Source organism: Buceros rhinoceros, unplaced genomic scaffold, assembly GCF_000710305.1.
Source record: "Buceros rhinoceros silvestris isolate BGI_N320 unplaced genomic scaffold, ASM71030v1 scaffold7686, whole genome shotgun sequence".
NCBI classification, from domain to species: domain Eukaryota; kingdom Metazoa; phylum Chordata; class Aves; order Bucerotiformes; family Bucerotidae; genus Buceros; species Buceros rhinoceros.
This window is the reverse complement of record NW_010419316.1, coordinates 118,878-136,361: the sequence shown is the minus strand read 5'-3', so window position 1 is coordinate 136,361 and position 17,484 is coordinate 118,878. Positions and strand designations below refer to the sequence as shown.

The 17,484-nt window shown below is 45.0% G+C and overlaps 1 protein-coding gene across 1 annotated transcript in view; it reads right to left on the bottom strand.

Annotated features, from left to right (window-relative positions):
- Window positions 1-979: 979 nt before the first annotated feature.
- Window positions 980-17,484, bottom strand: part of LOC104495837 (engulfment and cell motility protein 1) — a 99,522-nt gene continuing 83,017 nt past the window's right edge. Inside the window, exons 4-7 of the mRNA XM_010138867.1 lie at window positions 13,793-13,900; window positions 10,191-10,273; window positions 6,798-6,875; window positions 980-2,325 (exon numbers count right to left, since the gene is read on the bottom strand). Of these exons, the coding sequence (XP_010137169.1) occupies window positions 2,125-2,325; window positions 6,798-6,875; window positions 10,191-10,273; window positions 13,793-13,900 (470 nt within the window). The 3' untranslated portion in view covers window positions 980-2,124. The remainder of the gene's footprint in view (window positions 2,326-6,797; window positions 6,876-10,190; window positions 10,274-13,792; window positions 13,901-17,484) is intronic.

Below are 17,484 nucleotides of genomic sequence, written 5' to 3'. Positions count from 1 at the left end.
TGACGGATCAGGCATCCGATTGCCACAGAGCCGGCAGCATTTGGCTCTTACCACTTAGGAGTGAAAGGTGTTTCTTTTGACAAGAAGCAACACCCATCGGAAGCGCCAGCTCTGCAGTCTGTATATAAAAGCAAAGGTTATGCACAGCCAAGCCATCCGGCTGCATCAGGGAGATGAATAAAACAACTCAGATTTTCTCTTCTGCTCCAAGTCTTGGCCTCACGCAGACAAGAGGCAGCATCAGTCTCTCGTAAAGAAACGTGTTCCTGCCTTCATCTCCCACCCCCAGGACCCCTCCAAAATCCCCTGGGCATCCTTTGCTTCCACCCGTTCCTCACTCGACTACCTTTGCTATAGTCTGACAGGGCTCCTGAGAATAAATCATCTCATTCAGGCTGAATCTTCTCTCAGGCCACAACCTGCTGTGACTCCATACTCCAACGTTTATCTCAGAGCATCTTTTTTCCTCAGTTTACCAACTTAGGCCTCGTGTTAGATCCAGGCACTCATAAAATACTGCAATCACAGGTTCAGGAAAGCACCTTCCTTGGGACCCTCATGCCTGAATTCACACAGTGTTCTCCTTGTCCTCCTGGTTGTGCCTCCAAGAACGCCCCTTCTCTCCTCACCTGGTATGAGCTCAGTCAGGATGTTTGTACCGTAGCCAGCGGGATGGAGCAAAGGTCACCTCAGCTGAGGTCTTCTCCATCTGTCTAAACTGGAACCACCCTCTAGGCTTCCCACCAGCACAAGCTCTGATAAAATCCCTTCACAGGAAGGCTCGTGTACCCTTGGCAACGGAGATCTCTGGATGCGTCTCATCCTTGTCACCACAATCAAACAAATAAGTAAATGAAATCAGATGCAAATACGAAAGGTTCCACCTTTCCCTCTCCTCTTTCTTTGTACCAAACACCTCAGAACTGCTGGGATCCAACGAGAATCAAAGACAACTTCAGAAGAAAAACGAAGTTCCAAGAACCATCACAACTCAGATTTTTATTCAACAGTGAAGTTGAAGGGAAATACTATTTTTTCCCTTCAGGGCAAATGTTCCAAATGGAAATTAAGTAAAAATACTGTCATCGTGTCCCATCCCCCCCACCCTCCCCCGAAGTACTCACAATGAAATTAGTTTTCATTAAATATATTTGTTTGGCAAAATAAAATAAAAAAATTAGAACCCGTACAAAAAAATCCCTTGCAAATTTCTAACACTGTAGCAATGACAACGATGTAAACCTGGATGTTTGGCAGTTGTAATTAATTGGTGGAAATTACTGTTGAACTTTGGACCAAGAAAATAAAAATCACTTTGAATAGCAAACAAGCCAATTTTAGAGGCAACTGAGGCTGAGGGAACGCTACAGGGATGGGGACGCACTAGTGGCTTCAGACACAGTTTGTGCGAGTGATCTGCTAGTGTGGGGCTATTTAAGAGGTGGGAGGAAAAGAAGTTAAAAGCTGTTGCAGCGTATGGTACAGCAAAAACCTGCAGACTTCCCCGTCCGGGAGCCGATCGGTTGGGTGAATGCTGGTGGCAAGAGTCGAGATGACGGTGGAAGGAATAATGACGGTGACGAATGGTGCGAGCACTGGGAAGCAGTTAACGATTTTTGTCATCGCATTGGACTCGGTTGTGAGCAGACTCTTGGGTGTGTCTGGGGAAATCTTCTGCTTACAGTAGCTGCTTCTGCTCCCTACCTCCTCCCTCCTCCTTCCAGTTAAAGCCTCTGCCCTGCCACGTGGGTTTCACAGGCATGCAGCTCGGTAACAACGTCCTTTAGTTAAGAGTGTCTATTCCAGTATTAAAAATGTAAAAAAAGTCCTCGGGAGGGTGCTTCTTGGTGGCAGTCTTTGCCTTAAGCAAGGCCAACGGCCTGCAATTACAAGTTAATTAAAGCAATGTGGATTTGGATGAGCAATGGGGAAGATGGCGATGGGGAAGGAAGGGATGCAGGGAACAGGGAGGGATGAGAGTGTTTCTACACCCCTCCCCAAAGCCAAAATCCAAGGTGCACAAGTGGGATTCTTTCTTTTCCTCACACTCTTCCTTTTTTTTTTTTTAATAATATCTCTCCAGTTATAATATTTCCAGTTTTGAAGCAAGTTTCAGTGGCAGCCTCAGTTACAGTCATAAACAAAGTCGTAGTTGCTGGGCTCCTTTGGGATGGGTGGGGGAGCATCTGGGATCTGTATGTTTTCCAAGTCGAGGAGGCGGAGCTTTATCTCCATGCTGAGCAGCGTGTCTAAGTCGTTCCGCGTCAGATCACTCAACATATCCTTCCCGAGGAGGGCGTTCAGCCCGTCGGTCCATACACAGTACTGCACAGGAAAAAGAGAAAAACTACTGTTAACAGACCTTCCGTCCACACACTGCTCGTCTGGCCTGGTCCTCTAGAGTTGGGTCACCCCCAGGGACCTACAAAGAGACCTAAACCGAGGCTGATTCGTTTTATCAGCTCGCATCAGGAAGAAGGCATGTTCCACTGAGCTGCTCAGAAAACGGAAAGGCAATTCCCTAAAAATGGGAAGAAATGACAGTATTTAGTTGTTTGACAATTTGCTGATCTCCTCCAAACTTCCTGTTGGATATTCTTCAGTAGTTATGACAGAAAGAACACTACCTAACTTCGGACCACGAACTTCCGCAGATCCTCCTCCTCTCTTCCCTCATGGAAAAAGCCTGATTATCTTACACCAAACTTCCAGTTCCAGGACAGCTAAGTCAGGAGAACTGAATCCCACCCCAAATCCTTCTCAACCCTTTGTGTGAGAAATCTGGTACCAAGTAGCTTGATCATGGTTCCCTCACCAATGGTATCAGTTGACCTACGCAAAGACAGTGCTCACTCACATACCTACACCTGCTTTACCACTGTTTTACACCAAACAACACACTGTGAACACTACGGAGTCAGTCACTGCTGTACCCTTCATGAAAATGAAACGCCAAGCTGTTCTCAATGCTGCAAATACTGAGCTGGCCTCTAAAACCTCTTCCTTACCGTCAGCTTCTTCCTAATAGGAGATGCCATCTTCCCCAACAGCTTGTGATGAACATGGCTTGAATAACCATTTTAAATAAGCAACAAACCCAAGGGAGACTGCTGATCTACAGTCAGCTTCTATCAAATAAGTCACTTCCATTTTATTACTACAAGGCATTTATTCAACTATGAACAGAAGTACTCAAATGCCATCATCTAAAAATAAAGATTTCAATCATGAACTTGTGTCCTAGTTTGCAGCAGAAAATTAAATCAACCAGAGCTGCATTTTTATCTTACAAATACTTCTGCTAGATTTCATGCCAAAAAATGGATTTTAAATTTAGCTGACCATTTGCTACACGATAGAGCCAAGTTTAAAGATAGCCGCGCTTGACTTCATCCTACAGCAGAAATGAGGATTATTTTTAAGGAAGAGGGAGAAAACCCCCCTCCTGGGCTATGTCTTCATCCAGAAAAAGGGCATATTTTTAAAGCAACCCACTTCAACACGCAAAGCGAAATCTGACCCGTTTCAGTCAGTAACAAAACAGTGGCAGAGCTCGGATTTCATCCCGGGCGTCGGAAAGCCAAGCTGCAGCTCCAGTACGAGAGCAGGCAAATCGAAGAGACTCTGGGGTGTGGGCTGTCCTGCTGGCAGGTACTAAATGCACAACGTACCCTGCCTGTGCCAGGCTGCCAAAGCGTGTCACCCAAGACTTTTGAAGCGTGCCGTTTTCATGGAGTGTACGCAGAACATCAGGCAGGGGAAGAATCGATCCCAGAAATGTAATTATTTTTGAACAGACTCTGATTTTTTTTTTTTAAGATCAACTTGAAATCCTTCTCTGGGAAAGTTCTGCCAGAATTCATCATGAGGAGAGGAACAGAAAGGGGCAAAAGGCTCTGCCCAGCTTAGAGAAGCGAAGAGCATCCAGTCAATGGATGCAGCCCCTGACGTAAATTGTCTGTCACCTGCTCAGTGAGCAGTTTTCTCTGGGAGGAATCCCAGTGAGCCAGGAAGCAGAACCGCAGTCCTCTCCTCCTCCAGATATCACTCATTTGGGGCCCACAGAAACCAAATTCTGGCCACTATTCAGAGGAACGTGATGGCCTGGAAAAGGGGCTTCCTCTCTAATCTCTGTATTGGCAAGTGCACCTAATTAAACTGCTGCACATTTGGAGCAGAGAGAAATCCTAATGAGACGGTGAAAAACAGAGGCATTCATTCAGAAGTTTTTTTTTTTTTCTTTTAAATAGGCAAATCAGACTAAGAACCTAATTAAACTGCTGCACATTTGGAGCAGAGAGAAATCCTAATGAGACGGTGAAAAACAGAGGCATTCATTCAGAAGTTTTTTTTTTTTCTTTTAAATAGGCAAATCAGACTAAGAGCCACTGAAAAATTAATTTACTACAGATTCATTTTCATAAAACTCCAGTGAAACCTAATTACAGCCTCCCTCATCAGTTCCTCTGATCAGTTCCAGTCAAAAATCAAGGATAAGATTAATCCACCTTTTTGCTATGTAGTTGAAACTAGATTAGTATTTAAATGAAAAACAAACACCATGGACTGATCTCTCAGTGCTGAATCCTCTGGCTAGCAGTAAGCTCCAATAGATGGCTACGGGTATTGCCAAACGAAGCGTGCGAGAATGAGGTCCAAATCTCAACAATATTGGGTCGGTAATGAGGTTTCATTAAAGAAATACCTCAGGAGTCGAGAAAGGTCCTGCAGGCTCCATCCATCTGGATGCAGCTCCGAGCAACCTGGTCTGAGCTCATCACGGACCTGCTTTGAGTAGGACGTTGAATGGGGACGCTCCCATGAATCATCCTATGATCCTAATTCAATTTTTGTTTTTAGGACACGCTCAGTTCCCACATTCAAACCTCACCCTACGATCACGAGGACTGTAGAAGTACTTGAAAAAAACCATGTAAGCCTGACCTGAAATTGTCACATACTAACATCATTCCTGGTGCTTCACACAAAGTTTTCCAAATCTTGAGATGTCACCCACCGAATCTCCCAAGCTGACAACGCTGCTAAACTCGCACTTCTATTGACGAGCGCCCCAGTTACTCTGGTGAAGCCTCATGGGCTTCACAACGTGCTCCGTGCCTTTCCTTGTGGGTGCTTCCTCGGAACACTCGTCCTTTTAGCTGCACTCTTCCGTGTGCCACGGAAAAGCGCAGAGGCAGCGAGATGCCCTTTGGGAAGCGTTCACTTGGGAACCGTCAAGTCGCAGCAGAGACTGTTGCCTCTGGCTGTTTTCTTTTTAACATAATAATTTTGCTTCAAAGAAGCTGCCCGAGATGGAAAGGATAAGGATAATAGGTGTGTTAGCACAATCACGAGCAGTTGGGTTGGTGCATCTCACAACGCCTCCCCCCGTCAGTGGGGAGCAGTTTTTGAACACGGAGATCGTTAAAAAACACTGGTAGCCATAGGGTGGCTGAAAAATTTGTCGATTTTGATGACCATTTTTGAAAGAGGCTCAAATTTCTGGCGAATTCTATCAGAAAACACACACAGTTCAGAGGATGCAGACAATCGTGTTTCGTGCTTGGAGCTAATGGCACGTTATGCCCGGGATCCTACCGCTGCTTTCTTAGATCTAAACTGACCAGCAAATATTTGTCTGCAATGAATGTACTTGAAAATGACACTCCAATATTAATCCCCAGGAAAACCCAAACAAGCATAACTGAACTTCATCTCCTAAAATTAACATTTATTAGTTTTCAATCCAGAACTGAAGATGCTGAAGCTGTGTAACTAAATACACTTCGCGCGTAATGCAATTTCATGCACTCTAATAACACCACAGTGCACCGCAGCTTAATGCAATCTTCTGTGTTTTCATCATCTTAACGCAGTGTCCTGAACCGAGACCAAATGTGATGCCACAAAATCAGTGTGCAAATGGAACACCAACCAGACATAAGAAGGAGAAACTATTCCTTCTTCATTTATTACTATAGCACATTCTCCTAAATCTTTACTTGGAAATTCTTGGAGGAAAACCATCCAAGGCTTCCACGTAATCAGGTGAATTAGTTCCATCACCTTCCAAAAGGAAATGATGTTGTTTTTCCCTTGTGTTTTCAAGTAATACATTCTGCTTTGCTATTGGTATTTATTTCATAGGTGTTGCAAAACAACCCCCTGCGGAGATGCAACAGAGAGGACCTTCTATGAGCACCCGTCACAAACGGTCTTAGGCAATGCCAAACTAGGAATAAGTGGATATGCTGCTCTGGAGAACACAGGTCTTTGGTGAAATTGAGACCCAACAATGGTATAACCACCATGTAATTATGGTGGCACCATCAAGACGAGCTGAGGATGGCAGTGACTCTTTAAGAGCTTGGCTGTACAAATCTTCAGTGTCAGAACTAAAGTTCTCTAAATTGAACACACAACAAACCCCTGCCCAGGGCAGAGCAGACTAGGAGAAATCTTTATTATACCAGGAAATCAAAGAATCCTTTAGGTTGGAAAAGACCTTTAAGATCATCAAGTTCAATCGTTAACCCAGCACTATCAGGTCACCACTAAACCATGTCACTAAGCACATCAACATTTCCATTAAACCCCTCCAGGGATGGGGACTCCACCGCTGCTCTGGGCAGCCTGGGCCAGGGCTTCACAACCCTTTGGTGAGGAAATTTTTCCTAATGCCCAACTTAAACCTCCCCTGGCACAACTTGAGGCCATTTCCTCTTGTCCTATCGCTTGTTACTTGGGAGAAGAGACCGATCCCCACCTTGCTACAACCTCTTCTGAACTTGACTTACCTCATGCTTGTCTGGAGCAATGAAATTCAACTGCCCACTGGAGTCATACAGTATAGAGAAAGCAAGCTCCAGCACCTCCTGCAACAATACAAAGGAACATACGTTAACGCTGCATTTGAGTTTACATCTGAGCTGGGCAACGGCGAGGACTGAAATCAAAATAGTGCCTAACAGCACACTAGCACCAAACTCTTCATGGAGACCCACAGCTTTTTCAGTTTGTATAGATCAAACTCGTAAACTTCCACAAGGTTTGATTCCCTGTGTCAAAAATCTTGCCAGGACAGTTCATCTCCTGGTATATACTTAAGATTTTTTCACTGCTAGAAATCTACTTTAAATTATTAATTCTCAAGAGATTTCTGTCATTCTGTTACTCCCTGGACCAGAATCAGCAGCCTCAGTCAAACTGAACCATCTCAGTTACTTAAAGACCCAAATGAACCTCAGGAAAGGAAAAATCATTCATCTTTTTCCTCCTCAGCACTGAAGGTGGAATTTCAAAGGGGCCAACGTGAATTCATCAGGCACTGACCTTCCCTAAAAATCACCTGGGACCTGCGTTCCTGTGGGGAAACACAACCAATCTGAATAAACAGTGAAGTTCCACTGTGAACACGTAAAGATTACCACAGTTACTGCACACATCGGAGCAGCTGGAACGACCTCCCTGCTCTCTGCCTACTGCCATCAAAACAACCATGGCCCTCCTGAAGGCTGAGACAACAGCCAGGTTAAGTTTCTTGCCAGAGCCAGAAGATCCCCACCTGACGACTAACTATACATGCAGTGGCAGGGAACTTGTTCGACCAACGTGAACTAAGAGAAGAGAAGCTGCAGAAGAAGAGGGAAGTGAGCAGAATCATTTCTGCTGACTAAAAAGGCACCCAGCCTGAGGCCCGCCACATCAGCACATAAAGGGCGATAGAAGAACACTCTGAAATACACAGTGATCGGTTTTCCCAATTCTTCTCTCAGGTTTTATTTGGAAGGCTGCAAAATCTAATATATTTCATTTCCTTGAAATTCATTAATATTCCTCGAGAGTCAGAAACAAGGACTTCAAAATTAAATGTAATTTAAAAACACAAGCAAGCTGGAAAACAATGGATTCAGGTCTGGTCCTATCAAGTCATTCCAGCTTCATATGCATGCAAACTCCTGTTCCGTTTAACTCTTATTTATTTCCGAACGGTCCCGCTGAAAGAATAGCAGCCACGTGCTGGCAAACGAAGGGACGCTGAAGCCTTGTTACGGACGTTCTGCCAATGCCAGCTATGTCACAGCAGCAGCATTCTGCCATTCCATTTTCTTTTCTGCCAATGAATAATCACACGGTGGTCATTACAGATGTCCCAAGAAAGCCCAGGATGAAAAGGCCCCCTAAGAAATATATTGCTGACTGTGAAATATCAGGAAGTGACGGGTTTCATACACCAAGCTCAGCGAAACTGCATGCAGTGTCTGGCTTTCTTTGAATTTTTTTTTAATTTTCATTTTATTGTCCTCATTAACTTGGTGCTCCACAAACAATGATGTGTTATGCCCACGTCACTTAAGGCGTTGCAATATTCTTCAATCGGGATGAGAACTAATTTCAGAAATTCCCAGGGGAAGAAACAAGGAATTGAGGAAGGAAAAAAACCCCAACCACCAGAAATAGTAAAAACATCAGAATTATTATTGCCTGTGTCACAAGTGGAATGCTCCGGCCACGGAGCTATCTGCTACCACGGAGATATTTACTACCTACCAACTCCTGATCTTCTCATTCTTGGCCAGAAGTTTTACACCAACCCAAAGCAATTTTACCTGAGGAAATGGGGCGATGCTGAGGACGCCCTGATCTGCAGCACGGCTCTTTAGCATTAAATATGTTCCTGCTCCATAAAGATGACACATTTCCATTACTGCCACCCACTGCTTTCCGTCTTCCCGTCTTTCCTTTTGGGGCGGACATACGAGTGCTCAGTCAAGGAAGCACTAAAAATACTTCACATGCATCATATAAATGCCCCAACAACTGCTGCTGATGGTTCAGCTGTAACATGAGGTAGGAGTCGTATGCAACGTGTTGTGTGCATGTGTGTGTGAGTGCCCTGATTCACAAAATCAACATGTGAAAAGACTGCTGGGATTTTTCTTGTCCTCGCTTGGCTTGACTTTTTCATTTCCAACCACGGGATGCGAAAGCTGAAAGGAGATGACGGAATCCTGATAGACTTAAAGCAACTCGTGCGTATGAGAAACAAATGCGAAGAATACTCGAGATGCTCCGTATACCTGCGTATAGTTAAGAAAAGTTGCAGCTACGGAGCTGCAACAGTTGTGTGATGTAGTTTTGATGGTGCCTTTTCAGTTCCTACTGTTCCCATCAGAACTGTTTTTCCCAGTATTTACTTCAACACTAAATGTACATATTTTATTTTTAAAGTATTGAAGCAACAACTCTTTAACTTCGCTATTTTGTCCATCAAAATCTCTTTGTTGCTGGACCCGAAGTTTCTCAGTTTCAGGTAAGGAGGAATTCTGATTCAGATCTTCTGACCTGGTTCCCAGGCTTCAGGGCGTGCTTCTAGGTCAGACTGAACATCGTTAGAGTGTCTCTCCTCCTTGTAAGGTCGGACAGCACGACCTGATAGAAAACTTACGATCATACCTCATATGATATGGTGTGAGGAGTTTCCCCACTGAAGATGTCAGACTTTGCTAGTAGCTCAGTTTCTTCTTGCTGTGGTGGCAATTCTTACTAACAAAAACTCTGCAACATTCTGGCACGGCACAATTTTGAGTCCCGCTGCCAGCTTGCAGATCTGAAACGTCACGTACATCTAATTCAAGCTGACCGTTGTCTCCTACACACTTCTTCCCAAATGCACTGTGGAACACATCCTCACACACCTCATTAATCGCCCAGCACTTACCTTCCACCCTTTGGCTGGTGGTTGTTTTTCCTCCTGACTGGACCTGGAGGTGTAATTGGCTGGACATTAATTGCAGTTTGGGCATGTGCCAGCATTCACTGAACGGAAGTTCAGTGGAACAAACCAGTTATTAACCAGAGATGGTACAGGAGCAGGTACCAACAGCCACTCTAGCCTGCTCAGTAGCAGCATTCAAAACTACTTTGCCGTAAGGGTAGGAGACACCACTACTCCAGACTACCCTAACGTGCTCTGCGCGTATCGCAACGCACATCTGCCAGGAAGTCTGAGGAAAGGAGTGCAGGCTGTCCCGATAACTGAACCGAAATGGTCAAAACAAAGCGTGCGTGCGCGCACACCGAGAGGTGGCGGGCTGGAATGAAAAATACCGGCATTACTTCAGGGGAGGTCGAGTTGACGAGCTTTGCGTTCTGCAGGGTGCGCATCCATGACCAGCGGAGAAGCGTACCTTGTTTTGTTTAAGAGCGCCTTTCTCCTTCATGTGAGGGCAGTCTTTCCCGGTCACAACTGCTTTGATATCTGCCACTGGCACTGCATGGAAAAGAAACAAAAGCAAAAGGCAGAAAATTAGTTATAACCAAGGTGTGTAAAAGCTACAGAGGTGAAAAAGAGGCAAGACTAATGTGTTAAAATTGCTGCCGCCTTTGCCATTTCCAGCCTGCTGTGAGAGAGAAGACTGGAAGAAAACAACCAAAACAGGGATCAGTGAATCCTGACAAAATATCAGGCACCTGGATAAAAACCTGAGCAGCACACCTTTTCTTGCCTGTTGAGAATACTTTGGGCAAGAGTGTTTCACAGAACAGGTACCTGGGTCTGAACAGCTTTGCATGGACTTACGTGTATCTCGAAAACACCGTCTTCCGCCTTATGAGGGTAATACACCTGCCCTGCTACTGCTCTTTTCTAGGCACCCAGGTAAAGGCTCTGCTGGGCAAGTTGGACCCTGCCTCACTTGATGCTGTTGCCCTTGTTAACGCCTGTATGAATTTTTCAAATAGTTTTTTTATTTCGCTCCCATCAGCAGTTTAGTCACTTTCAGGACTACTAAGGCTTATAAGAACCTATTCCAACTGCTTTAAAATGTGATCTGAAATCACTGGTTAAAAAAAAAAAGGTAAGAAGAAAATATTGGAAGTTGCTGCCACTCAGACTTACTCACAGTGTGAGGTCACTAAAACATAAAGATAAATTTCTCTGAGTTTCAAGCAGAAGTCAATTTTCCAACAGTAATTACATCACGGAGAATCTATATGCTCCACAATACAATATGGTCAGTGAGTGACAGCTCCTATAAATAATTCATTATCCTTGTGGCTGTGGAAAAGCATCATATATATAGAACAGCATTATAATATGAAAATCTGTTACTGCCCAGTTCTTGACAAACTCTAATGGAAATGCTGGGGAGGAGAAATCCATTTTCTCTTCCACTGGGTACGGCAACACGATGTATTTTATTAGAGATTACCTCCCAGCACAAATGGATACCACGGGCTATAACAGACATTTCTAAAGGACTGACTTTGCAGGGAAATCTAAAGGAAATGGAAGTTATTTGGCCCTTCACTGCTCAACCTCTCCTGCCTTTGGACTCAGCTGTGGCCCAGCTGACACTACCCTACATTTTGGTCAAGAAAAGCTATTATTTTTGCGAGGCGGGAGCGTGCTAGGACCAACTGGGAAGTAAAGTAGCTATCTGACTGCAGCTATGGTTGAAGGGTCTTCTTAAGCAGAAAGAGTTCCTGCCATTTGCTGAAGATGCCCAGAAAAACAATTCCTCTGTCTGCATAAGGTAGAGTCTTCTCTAATCTCCCAACCAAGAAGGCTTTTCTCCAGCTTTCATATGCTTGATCCCCGTGATCTGGAACGCCGTTACTATGGGACATCGCAGACCGATGCGACACCCTGACCTCTATTTATCTGGAACGTGACTTATTCCTGGCTTTGGAAAAACAGAATCAAGGACTTCAGATGGTATCAGAAGCTGACTACAAGATGCTGGAGGGTGCGAGCACAGATGTGATGTGCTCACAACAGATAAAGCCCTGAGAAAGAGGGCAGCTGTTTCCTGTCCCAGCTGGGGTCTGCACGGCCTGTTAACTCGGCCAGCCTGGAGAGAGGGGTGACATTCACCGTAGTGAAAAGGCTGAAACCCCCACATTTCTTTTTGGAGATACATTAGTTATTCAGGCTTGGCAAGGAGTAGGCAGAATGCCTGTACTGCTTCTCCTGGCTCTCCACTTCCTTACCCACCTGTTCATCTGTTGACCTGCTCCCAAATATCAACAAAATACAATACAAGTCTATCCAAAGAACACCAGAATATTTCCAGAAAACGTCCTGTAAAATTCCCAAGCCAGTTTGGCCTGACACGCTTCCAACAATAGAGCCACTTTATAATCCTGTAACTTGTGATAGTCTCAGCTGTGTTCAACTGAACTCTGATGTGGGGGGTGCTGTGGTAAATGTCGTATCCTTCACAGCCTGAAAACCTGAGACACTGAAGAAATAACAGTGTTATGTCTTCACTGCATCGGGATCTGCTCTGCCAGCTGGCACGCAGAGGGAACGCCTGGGTCTGGCCCAGTGGTTTCTGAAGCAGGAGCCTTCTGACCACGGGCTCCTGACGTTTCTGAGCAGGCTCGAGAGCCTGCAGAAACAGCAAACGCCAAGGTGAAGCTTGCAGTCAGGGTCGGGGGGTTGAGCATGGAGGCAAACAAATCGGGGAACTGCCAGTGTCATAACTGTGCCTGCAGCTCAAGTGTGACCTTCATTCTTCTCCTGTCATTCTGTCACTGCCGTAACATTCAAGGACTATTTCTCTAAGCCTCGTCCAGAGAAACAGCCTCTTCCAAGTGCCAATGCAGCAATGTGAGCCTCTGTCCTACATTCTGCCAGGACTGCAGCAAGAGCGTGAGGCATCCTTGAGGCAATCTGTAAGGCAAGGAAAACAAGGGAACGGGACGGCGAGCTGCCAGGGCTCCGGCAGCAGACAGGCTCTTCCTCCTGCCCCCCCAGACTGTGTCTGCGGGCACTTAGAAATTTTAAAAAGGTGTTACCTGGAGACAGGTGGGGAGCAGAAAAGAGGAAGATTTCTTTGTTTTACAGATATACAGGAAAGTTTATATCACTGGTTTTCTTCTTTCTCAATTTTCAGGCTGGAAAAATGTCCAGCTTCTGAAAAATTCAGTCTTTCTGCCATCCCGTGGAAGAAGCGGAGCTACCAGCTGAAATACTTGCACAAGCGTGTCTAATTTGATAAGGCCAAGAATGGCATTTATTACTAACGGAGGCTGGGAAAAGAACAAAAAGGAACGATTCCTTATTCAATGCTTGATTTCTTTAAGTCACTTTCTGGTGACAGAACTACATTGGTCATTCTTTCTGTTATAAAAAACTTCCCCAGGATTGCAGGTTAAACCTCTAAAACTCATGTTTAAGGAGAGAGGGAATTATCATGAGAGTACGATTTTTCTGAAGGACTCCAAAATTACTTTTATCTGCAGAAAAATCTCGATAAATCCCCTGGCAGGAGCTGTCACTGAGGTATGGCCTCTCCCAGCTGGGTACAGAGTAACGGTGAGGTCCTCTCAATACTGTTTACAGCAGTGTGTCATCTTTCAGTACATTCCCCACAATAACGAAGAAAATTGTTATGGATTTTCTCCCCGAGTCACTTGACTGTTTGCCACAGAAGAAACATCTGTCTCCACGGACAGAAAGTGCTTCTGAATATGCCCAAGTATTTTTATTTGACATCTGCAGTTAGATGAGCAATGAAAATAAACTCTGTTCCTCGCCACGAAAGGCACGACGTTTCCAAGCCGAATGAAATTATAAACTCATTGGGAAGCTGAGCTCTGTCCTCACACACACTTGCCCAAACCAGGAGAGCAGTGTTGGAATGCAGGAGGAAATGTCCTCTGCTCTCCATCTCCGTCAACAGAGCTGTTGATAACGTCCTGTGTTAAGAGAAGCCCGCACAAGTTATAAAGAGGCAGCAGCATAAAAGAGGCAGAAGTAGCACGATCTTTGCGCGTGACTTACATTTATCTTGCAAGGAATCATGGGGGACTTCTCCCTGGGGACTTTCTTCCAAGTCTCCGTAGTGCAAGACCTTGTGATTAGGTGAAAGTCGACAATACCAAAATTTGTCTGTTAAAATAAATGCAGTAAACAAGGTCACTAACATGTCGTCATCGGCATTACCAGTAGCACCGGAGAAAACTGACTCGAACGAGGCGCTGTCTTTTTTTCCCTTGTAGAAGAAGGAATGTGTGGGGTGTACAGAAAGTAGGGCAGGGCCTTTACTCAGAAACTGGCTTTAATCTACCATTTTTTTTATTGACTTAGTCACTGGCTCCAAAAATAAATACTAGCAAGAAACTACTGACTTAGCTTTACACGCTATTATATACCCCCATGGACAGAAGACTGGCAAAGTAACCACTGCTTTGAGAGGAGAACTTTCATGTACCCATAAAAGCTTCATTTTTAGCACCCACTATGTGAAAATTAAGCCCTGCCAGCTGTCTTGTGTGGGACACCCAAAACCTGATACATTTGAAATACCCCATACTTTACGAAAACTATGACTCACGTCTTTTTATAGACACGGGAGAACACCCCCGTATTTATGGAGGGACTGGACATAACAAACACATCGAGATTTAAAACGCAGACGTTAACTCCCTTGTCCCGCAGATAACTCCGTGCTTTGCATGGTCACAAATACACGTGTGACCAGGCAGTCACACTGCAGTGTGCATTTTAGCTCTTTTAGGAGATGCATATTTACAGCTCCTGCTTCACAGAGGGGTAACTCCCCTTAACGATATTTGTTAGGTCTGCTCCTGAAGAATATCACCTTTGCGGAGCTGGGCCACCGCACTGCCGAGCGTGCAAGGGTGGTGCTTGCCAATTCCATCCTGGAACAGCAAGAACGAGGTTGTCCTTCCTTGTCAGAGCACTTGCTATTTAATAAATAGATCACACAACGTTAGGCTGTCAAAACCACAATCTTGTCACATCCAAGCTATCTATCTCCGAAAGCTCAGAGCAAGGCTAGATGAGAAAGTGGAGCCGCAGCTCCGATAAAACACTGGAGAAGCTGTAGAACTCCCAGAGCCAGCACATGTGAGCTGGTTTGGAGTGTTAGGAAAGGAAGGACTTCTTGGCTGTTAGTAAACTGTTGGCTTCATAGACCCGACTTCTTTCTAAAGGACACTCCCCAGTCCCTTGGCCGGCTGTTTCAGAGCAACGCAACAAACCAGAGCGAAAGGCAATTCGGCTTTGGAGCGCACGAGGCGGCTTCCAGTGCCCTTTTCAATTTCTGTCTCACGGTGGGTAAAAATGTTTTTGGCAGAAAAAACCCATACGCTTTCTGAGTGCGCAGCCCTTTCTACGGAAAGGTTTCGAAAGACCTTACAAACCACTGGCAAAGGCTCAAAAAGGCACCGGGAGAGATTCTGGTTATCCACCTCACAGGCATGCACGATACCGAAGGATCGTGATTTTGTGATGCGTACAAAAAGAGCTGCTGAAACAAGCGGCCCTGGACTGTAAGCAGCACATACCATATTGCACCCAGTCCAGAGGAAAACCCCACTGGCAGAGCTCTGACAGGGAGTTCTACCAGGACCATATCAACCCTAATGCTTGAAAAATATACCCCGCTGGATCTGCTGGAAGACCATCCTGCCCCGTGCCTACCTAAAGAAAAGCCCCTGGCAACCATAGCAGGAGGCTTTCACATCTAGCTTTAACTGCAACCTCATTGTTTATTAGGCTGAACAAAGGAACTCTAAGATTAAAACAATATTTTTTCCTTAATAAGAACCAACACGGTCTCACTACCTTCTCAGCAACCCGTCCAGGGAGATGGTGTAACGGAAGAAGACCCCAAACCCTTCAATTTAGCACAAATGGGGCAGGTGTCGTTAGCAAGGGCTGGGTAAGGTTCGGCTCTTTAAGGTTTTGGTGACCTTGGTCGTGTTTCAACGCCCTGCTCCAATAAGAGAAGAGGGAAAAAACCCCTCAGTGAGAACGTCTTACTCTGCTGTTAGGAAGAGGTGGTTTTATGAGAAGAAACCCAAGGTCTGAAGGCTTGTGGAGCCTTTTACAGCAATTCCCCATAACCCAAGGTTAATTAAAGAACTAATAGCCACAGACTGTAGCTTCAAGCACGTCTGGCTCAATTCTCCTGTGGGCTCACTACTAACTGCCACCACGCCACAGCCTTGCTGTCAAGGGGAAAACCCTTAAATGAAACCTATAAATGGAACTAACAAGGTTCCCTCAGCTGCAGCCACTAAATGACTGCACCAGCGAAGCTGAGGAGGACGATCAGCATGTTAGTGATGGGAAGTAACCCCTGCTTCTACAGTCACCTCAGCCTTAGCAGCTGGGGAGGGATTTTTATGCATACATGACGTTGCAAACAGTTTATCAGACAATATCCCACTTAGGTGAGATCTCAGTGCTTTGGAGGAAAACACTTTTAAACAAGATGCATCTCATTTTACTGTAGTGCAAGTACCAAACACCATTTTATTGGAAAATAATGCTGCAGTCAAAATAAAAATTGTATGACGTAGCTTCCACTGACAAAAAAGGGAAAGAAATCTTAATTACAGAACAGCATATGGGAAGTGGCCCGTGTTGACTTTCAGCTCTAAACTGATAAACAAAGAAAAGAGTGGAGTTTATAAAACAAAGACAGACTATTGTCCAAATCCTCCAGAGCTCTTAAACCCAAGTCTGCAGAGTTGAAGTGTCACAAGAGGCTTTAAAGATGCGACAGGGCTTTCTCAATAGCTCCTGTACTCCACAGCTGGCAGATTCATGTGTATGAGCACAGCTGGAGTGGGGCGACTGTCTGCTCAGGAAGGAGAGGAGTTTGGTTTGGTTTCAGACCCACTCTTAAGAATCTGCCCCAAAGCCTAAGCCCCTTCCACAAGCTACAACTCCTATTCTGTATCCAGTGCTATTGGAAAGCAGCTGTAGGCAGGGCAGTCGCTAACAGCCTTTAGAGACCATGTGGGCTTGTGATTTCATTTTCAGACACTACGTCATTCACACTTTCCGGTGAGTCCTTATGTCTTTACGCTCGCTGACCACTGATGCAATCAAATAGAGGTGCTAGAGATTCTTCTTTGGGAAAGAGAATTAATCATTCCAGATTTTAACCTGGAAAGGTTTCAGAGAAATTGTCTGATTTTCAGAGCAGCCAGAGGGTTATAGATATCTCAGCACATTCTTAAAGATTATAGATGAGGTTAACAAAAAAAATCCCAAATAACAAAACCAGCTACAATTTGGCTAGAAGAGCGATATTCAAAGCTGTGACCAAACAGCCGGGCACAGAACATTTTACTGATGGGCTACAGAGTGCTTGGCCATTCTCACAGCGTGTTTCCAAGCGCAGTAACGGCCACCGACTCACGTGCCCTCAACAACACCATCCCAGGGAAAGAAGGGCTGTCGTTAGCACTGAAGCGCTCTGTAGTTAGAGTCTGGGGATTAAATAGCTCAGATGGGCTCGGACAAAACCCTGAGAATATACATTTTAGCCCAAGCTATGTTCCAGATTACTGAAGAAGCTTTTTGTTCACAGAAAGTCTTCCTCATGGATTTAGCAACAGGAGCAGTTTTAAACGTATCAGTGAAAACATCCGTATTTGTGTAGATTTTAGCTGTATGTATGCGGACTGGTCCTTTCCCTTTCTGTGCGTTGTCTT